General features: G+C 38.4%; 2 protein-coding genes across 2 annotated transcripts; one reads left to right on the forward strand and one right to left on the reverse strand.

The window, feature by feature from the left end:
- Positions 1–1004: 1004 nt before the first annotated feature.
- smim8 (small integral membrane protein 8) lies at positions 1005–2687 on the reverse strand. The gene is made up of 3 exons (XM_063001038.1): positions 2614–2687; positions 2392–2508; positions 1005–1383 (listed from the first exon to the last, which is right to left on the reverse strand). The coding sequence occupies exons 2-3, from the start codon at positions 2488–2490 to the stop codon at positions 1225–1227; spliced, it is 258 nt and encodes an 85-aa protein (XP_062857108.1). The 5' UTR covers positions 2491–2508; positions 2614–2687; the 3' UTR covers positions 1005–1224.
- Positions 2688–5307: 2620 nt separating this feature from the next.
- Positions 5308–6087, forward strand: gjb7 (gap junction protein beta 7). The gene has a single exon (XM_063001906.1). It carries the CDS (start codon positions 5308–5310, stop codon positions 6085–6087), a length of 780 nt encoding a protein of 259 aa, XP_062857976.1.
- The last annotated feature ends 2103 nt before the right edge of the window (positions 6088–8190 follow it).

Genomic DNA, 8190 nt, shown 5'->3' on the forward strand with positions numbered 1-8190 from the left:
ATCGAACCCAGCACCTTCTTGCTGTGAGGCGACAGTGCTACCCACTTATCCACCGTGCCACCCACGACATCACAATAATAGAATAGAATAAAATAGAATAGAATGCCTTTATTTCTTAAATATGCATATATAGGTGTACAGTACAACAAAATTATTTCTAAGCATATCCCAGTTTGTTTGGAAGCTGGGGTCAGAGTGCAGGGTCAGCCATTGTACTGCACCCCTTGAGCAGACAGGGTTAAGGGCCTTGCTCAAGGGCCCTACAGTGGCTGCATGGCTCAAACTCTCAACCATTTAGTTGATAGCCTAAAGCCCTACCCACTAGGCTACCACTGTCCACTGTAGTAAGCAGCAGTGCAGCGTGTTTTTACCTCCAACAGGACTAAACAGTGATTTTAAATAAGCTTTGTTTTTGCTAAAAAATTGGAGCTCCCGGAGGAAACCCACACAGACACGGGGAGAACATGCAAACTCCACACAGAAAGTACCCGGGCCGCTCCACCTGGGAATCAAACTTCTTGCTGTGAGGCGACAGTGCTACCCACTGAGCCACCGAGCCACCACCCCAAGTGCATAGCTGCCGTTTACTGAGTCATTACCGGCCCAGCATCTTCTGGGCTGTGTACAAAATGCTTTAGACTCACTTACAGCTTCTTCCTTCGTTAATAATATTAAACACATGCATTATTATTTAAAAAAACCACCCTGATCATCAGGCTGATTTTGATACTGATTCGTGACTCCTGATCACAACTAATGTCGAGGTCCAAAATGGTCGGGGAGTCCAAAATGTAAATCTTTATATTTCCAGCAAACATATTGTCCTATAGTATTCCCCTTTACACACTCACACATAAATACACACTACAGTGTTTGAGATAGACTACTAGTAATAGGTTTAAGCCCCACCACTGCCTGAGCAAGGCCCTTAACCATCAACTGCTGCACTGAATTCCATCATAACTAAGTGGGTTTTAATAAAATTATAATTACAAACACACAGATTATGAGTGATAGACTGTGTTTATTATTGTTATTATTACTGTGTTGTTTATATGTAGAGTTTGTGAAAATATTCACTAACACAGCAGGACTGGATTCGTATCTGATAATAAGGTGAATCAGACGTTGTGCTGGTACAAAATCCTTATTAGAAATGATAACATCTCTTCACATTGCACATTTATTGTAATAAATCAACACGAAACATGTCCATGAATCCTTTCAGTCCCATTTGGAGGATTTTCTGCGCATGTATCTCTCCCCCTCACTGTCGATAGCTTCATACAGCTGCTCGTTGTTCTCCTTCACCGCATGCAGGTACCCCAGGTATCCAACACACAGAGTAATGGTGACCAAACCAAAAGCCATCACCGGCTTGTTCTGGAAAAAAAAGAAGGAAACAAGAAAATTCATACAGAATCATACAAATCAAATTCCAAAAAAGCAGAACAGTAAATTATAAATTGTAATTTAATTTTGATTACAAGCAGCACAAAGAAGGAATATTTAGAGTTTCTCAAATTTACTGATTTTTTTAAACCAGATGCTGGGATGAAAAAAAATTAACATCAGGAATTATGTAAAATAATAATAAATAAACTAATCTAAATCTAAAACAGACTAGACTGACTGGTCGATTGGGTAAAAATAGAGAAGAGATGGTCCAGGTTCACCACTTTTAAAAATGTATGAGCAAATAGTCCAATAGTTTAACAACAATGCTATTAGTAAGAGAGTGCAGGTGCTAGACTAAGTTCACGTTTAATTTCTTTCTCATCTAGGTAGTGAAAACGGGCTTCCATAGACCAAAATAGTGAAGTTTGATATTTTAGAAGAAAATGTTAAGATATTATAATAAATCATGGATTAATTAAATAATGTGTAGTACCATGTGTGGGCGGCACAGTGAGTAGCACTGTCGCCTCACAGCAAGAAGGTCCTGGGTTCGATCCCCAGGTGGGGCGATCTGGGTCCTTTCTATGTGTAGTTTGCATGTTCTCCCTGTGTCTGTGTGGGTTTCCTCCGGAAGCTCCGGTTTCCTCCCACAGTCCAAAGACGTGCAAGTGAGGTGAACTGGACAAATTTGACTGTATTTGACATTAAACTTGTAAACTGATAAATCTTGTGTAACCAGTAACTACCTGTTCTGTCATGAATGTAACCAAAGTGTAAAACATGACGTTAAAATCCTAATAAATAATAAATAAACCACCACGTGTAACCACACAGAGGTTTAGCAGGTGGCGCTAACAGCTTATAGGATTAAAAATCTCTCCAAAAAGCTTTCTCATAGAAGAAGACAGAGTCAAAATGAATGCGTAATATTTCGCAGAAACAAGCCATTTTTATTAAAGTCTATAAACTTTATTTAGGCGTCATAAAACTCACAGGTTTAATAAAGAGTTCAGGATTAAAAACACGGAACAGTGACGTAGTTCTCACTCCTCTCAATCCGGGTCCTTTACTGTCCTGCTCTTTAGAGGACATGATGGATCCTCACAAAGTCTGTAATTACACATAAAAACAAACTTTAAACGCAATAAAACTATTTTAATTGACTATAAACAAGCATTAATGATTTAGAATGGTGATAGTAAAGGAGATGCAAACCTGTAAGAAGTACAAACCGATCAACTAACTGTTATGACTAGCCTTCTGCTCGCCGCCATCTTGTTAAGGTCTGAGAAGGGAGTGGGTTGACAAATCACAAATAAACGCAAAAATGTTTAAATCAATTAAATCATCTAATTCATATTTAAAATAATGTAAACAAAAACACACGACGAACGGAAAACTCAGCAGTGCATTCAACATAAAATGGCTGATGCATTAGGAATAAACTTAAAATTTTAAGATGTCATGTAAAAAGTTGGGTTTAAAAATGTAATTATGGCATAATGAGAAGCACAAAATAAAACTGAATAAAGTTTCATATTTGGTAAATGTATAAAATGATGATTAATGGAAAACATTCATGTTTAGTAACATGATTTAATCATATTTAACTTCGCTAATGGCGTGTCCAGGCACAGTTTATTTAGAAACCTACATTATATTACAGTTGTTACCTGTTCAGAGTAAAATTCTAAGAACTGTTGATGTTCCTGTAGACCTAAATAACGTTAGGGGTGTAATTTAAGGTACAAGTCAAGTCAACTTTATTTATATAGCGCTTTTTACAATAGACATTGTCTCAAAGCAACTTTACAAAATCCAGGACCAACAGATACAAAAAACCCCTGTTGAGCAAGCCGAGGGCGACTGTGGCAAGGAAAAACTCCCTGAAAATTACAGGAAGAAACCTTGAGAGGAACCAGACTCAGCAGGGCCCATCCTTCTTGGGTGGCCTGGAGGATACTTTAAATAAATACACGATTTACACAGAGCATACGAACACAGAATTAAATAATCTAAAAGTTTAAAACTGGTAATAAATGATCTAAAAGTTATAACTGGTAATAAATAGATAAATGGATAAATAATAATAGAGTTGTTCTTCGCTCTAGTCTTCAATAAAGTCTGAAGTGATTTCTTGTCATTCTTGGTGCAATTACTCCAGACCCGTCACATCCGGCAGGAGCAGCATAGTTGTCACGGCAGTCTCGACTTTAATCCTTAACCTCAGCGGGTAAGCAGGTTTCCATCAGAATGCCTTTGGAGTACACAGCATAGAGTTAAAAAATTAGAGCAGATTTTGGACCTATGGGATGGAAATCTGTGACATAAGTTTATTTGGTGATTTCTGATTAAAGTTGTTTATAACAATGAACATAAATCAGGAAGATAATCAAATTTACAGATACAGAAGTATTTTAGCTTCCTTTGTTCTAATTGTACACACTTCCATCACAACCATGCTGTTTAAATCACATCAACTTCCACCTCTGAATAAGTGCAGCTTTAAATACTACACATATTAACCCACCCCAAAACTACAATCCTTAAATCCAGAAGTTGATTAGAGGATTAGAGGTGGTTGGTCTCACATGGCACTGCTGGGATTAATAATAAATAAAGATGGTGGTGATGCGATTAAACATGTATGATTCTGACTGTATCTGATACACACAGCATGTTCTGTACATTCACATTCACGTCTTCATAAGCTCACGTACACACTTTATTTACAGAGCGTTAAACAGATCTGTCAGTCTGCTGGGCACCATGGAGCTGCTGCTGCTGTTTCCTACAGCTGGTTTATCATGTTCATTGTTCAGCTAAAATCTTTCGCTCAATTATTCATTAGTCATTATAGTAGGAGAATATTTTTCTGTAGCTTTAATATTAGTGGTTATTTTTATAGTGGTTTTTAATAAGCTTTTTTTATGGAAAAAAGTGAATATGAAACAGGTAGATCAGCTTACACAGTGTTTGCTGTAAGCACACAGGTGGGACACTGTCATAGCAACCTGTACACCACACCACACCACACCCCCCCCTCCGCTCCACACAGGTACATTTGACTTTCAAAACACTACAGGAACCACCGGCTCTTTCTCCTTCAACCTACAAACAGAGCTACAGGTAAATATAGATCTGTTTATTTCTTCTGTTGATTGTATAATATATGATTTATATCTTACTATACTGTCTGATGTGTTTATTTTGTGAATGATGAAGGATTGGAACACAATTCTTAGTGACTTTCATAATTCCTATTATCAGTTGATCTTTTTTTTAATCTGCTGGGTCAGAATCGATTCACTTTACCTGCTAAAGTTTAACGACACCCATTAAAAGTACACGGAGTAGTGGACTCTTTACCATGCTGTTACCTTATACTGAGCACGGACAAAGAGATGTCAGGAATTGGGATTGTGTCAATACAAATGTCAAAATAACCAAAGCTATATTTTATTTTTAAGCTGTCAAAGTCATTATGAGAGCTTATGTGCCAATGGTATGAATATTAATAGCAATAATATCTAATAATATCTGAGCTGATCCTGCAGTTTCTCATTTTAAATGGGTTCTTAAATTAATGTTCCTGATGGACCTGTGGCCAGTGAATAGAAAAAGTACTTTATTAATATTGAATGATTTATAATAGCAATATTATTAATGCATAATAAATATACAATCATTTTGGTTCACTCTGCTCAAGCACTTATTAACATTTTCTCTTTTTTTTAAAGGAACTATTATTTAAACTATTAACTATTTAAAGCACCATCAGATAATTGTTAGCCTTTTTAATATTTGTATTGCATGTTTTTTATGATTATTTGTATTTTTCAAATTATTTAGTTATTTTATTCTATTATTTTTAGTGATATTTTAAATTCTTTTTTTTATTTTACAGCAATGAACTGGGCGTTTTTGCAGAACGTGCTGAGCGGGGTAAATAAATACTCCACAGCGATCGGTCGAATTTGGCTCTCTGTGGTCTTTATCTTTCGCATATTGGTGTTTGTCGCTGCTGCTGAGAATGTCTGGAAGGACGAGTCGAGGGATTTTATCTGCAACACTCAGCAGCCTGGCTGTGAAAACGTTTGCTATGACCAGTTCTTCCCAGTGTCTCACGCCCGCCTATGGGCCATGCAGCTCATCATGGTGTCTACACCCTCACTGCTGGTGGCGCTACACGTAGCATATCGAGAACATCGTGAGAAAAAACACGGCAGGAGACTGTACCAGGATAAAGGCAGGATCGACGGTGGCTTGCTGTGCACCTACCTGCTCAGTCTAATCCTGAAGACGGCGTTCGAAGTGGGCACGCTTCTGATCTTCTACTTCCTGTATAGGGGGTTTTCGATTCCCCGGATGTACCAGTGTGAGGAGAGTCCCTGCCCCAATAAGGTTGACTGCTACATCTCTAAAGCCACAGAGAAAACCATTTTCCTCTACATCATGGGGTGCACGTCGTTAGTGTGCATGGTGCTCAATGTAACTGAGATGCTCTACATCCTGTCCAAGCAGTGCTGGAAATGCTTCAGTAAGAGATACGTCCCTGTTAAGGAGAAAGGAGCATGCCGATGCCACAGTCCATCCAGTACCGCACTCATTTTTGATCCAAAATCTGCAAAATGTTCTAGCAAGGAAGATGGAAAGGAATCTCAGGCACCACAAATGGTAGTAAAGTAAACACCCACCACGGAGGTGCAGGACAACACTTCTGGTTCTGTCCTAGTTCAGACAAATGCACTGAGGAGGAACCTTATGCTGTAGTTTGCCAAAATGTAAAATAAGGCCGTTTAAGGTTAACTGAATATGATCTGCTTTATGTATAGTAGAATCATTGTGCGCTTAATTGACTCCAGTCATTGTTCTTTCCCATTAATGCACTTCTGGAATCATTTTATGTTCTTTCACTGCAGCAGAGCCATTTCTCATTCAGCAAACCTGGTTTTGTTCTAGAATGTGGTGCTGTGAATGGTCAGGAAGCAATAACCAGTAACACGAGAAGTATTTACCTGGCATAGATTTGCTTCCTGGACTTTTGGTCCCTCCACGGTAATATGTGATCCCAAATCCTAAAAAAATGTCAATTTAGTTAAAGACTAGCCTCAGTGGTGATTAAAGGTCTCCCAGAAACCTTTCATCACTGTTTGTTTGTTTGTTTATTAGGATTTTAACGTCATGTTTTACACTTTGGTTACATTCATGACAGGAACGGTAGTTACTCATTACACAAGGTTCATCAGTTCACAAGGTTATATCGAACACAGTCATGGACTATTTTGTATCTCCAATTCACCTCACTTGCACGTCTTTGGACTGTGGGAGGAAACTGGAGCACCCGGAAGAAACCCACGCAGACACAAGGAGAACATGCAAACTCTACACAGAAAGGACCCAGACTGCCCCACCTATCGAACCCAGGACCTTCTTGCTGTGAGAAGACAGTGCTACCCACTTACATTTTGAATGGGCAGAACATGCAAACTCCACACAGAAAGCCACCGTGCCACCCCCTTCAATCACTAAAAGTTTTGGTAATGAACTGGAACCATTGGGTCTTTTACCTTAACACATACTGTAGTATCAGAATGTTTGGTTACTGGAAATGGAGCAGTGGGGTTGTTTATATGACAGTGACATCAGCTGTTTCTGGTTCTTATTTTTACATTGTGGTCGACAAAATCATTTGGCTGTGGGGAAAAAACAGTTCCTGGAACTGTTTAAAGAATGTAACACTATCATGTAATTTTTGAAATTGAAAGATCTGTTAATACCCATGTTCCAGCAGTTTAACGTTCATACTGGACATCTTTTGTGGTGGATTTTATAATACAGTACATTTGAAGATTTAGACAAAATTCCTGTCAGTAAAAGGTGACCGCTCTGGTTTTCATTTTAACCTTGGCAGAAGTCATTGTTCCATGTACATTTTAATAGGTGCAGTTAATTTAGTCCTTTTTATATAGACAAAGAAAAGTCAACAGCTGTTCCCAACTGTAATCGGTAATGAGGAACTGCAATGAGGCCATGATGCAAATTTTAACAACACCGATAAAGGTTGAACGCTTTTTGCCATCTATTTTTAGAAGTAAGAGGACAAACTGCTTGATTTGTTGTCTAGCTGGGGTTAAAAGGTGGAACGAAGGGTCCAAAAAGGCCAATAAAAGTCATGAGGACCCCTCCACAAGTGGGTCTGTTTCCACATGAGCATCCACTGGTATGGGCCTGTATAAAACCAATGACAATAAGAACAAACCACTAACTGTCAGTGCTATCAGAATATAGAAGATACAGCTTCATGTGCCAAGTCAATAATGAAATGGAGCACCCACAACATGCGCTTAAGAGGCATCTTAAAACACAATCTTAAAAGACATCCAGATCATGTTTATAAACCTGTACTCTTTCACCGAACAGAAACTGAACTTGTGTGTGTGGACGCATTTCTTCCTCTCTTCCCCTTAAATCCCTACACAGATTGGCTGCTCTTTTGTGTCTGTGGCTTATGTAGGATCTGAAAGGCTGACATACACAGACAGCATTTATTTTATTATTATTTTCGCATTGCACTTAAAAATAAAGCCGTATAATGGTTGTGTCTTAGCTCCTACTACCCAGGAGGTTAAACATGACAGTATGCTGTCAAGTCAGATGATTAAAAAAGAGGTTTGTGGTTTCAAGACAAAACCTTTAAAAACTACCGCACGAGAAAACATACCAAACTATTACTAAGAAGAAAAGTATTAACAGAAGATACTTTTGCACCACCGTCACAGATAAATGTCT

The sequence above is a fragment of the Trichomycterus rosablanca genome, chromosome 9, assembly GCF_030014385.1.
Source record: "Trichomycterus rosablanca isolate fTriRos1 chromosome 9, fTriRos1.hap1, whole genome shotgun sequence".
NCBI lineage: Eukaryota > Metazoa > Chordata > Actinopteri > Siluriformes > Trichomycteridae > Trichomycterus > Trichomycterus rosablanca.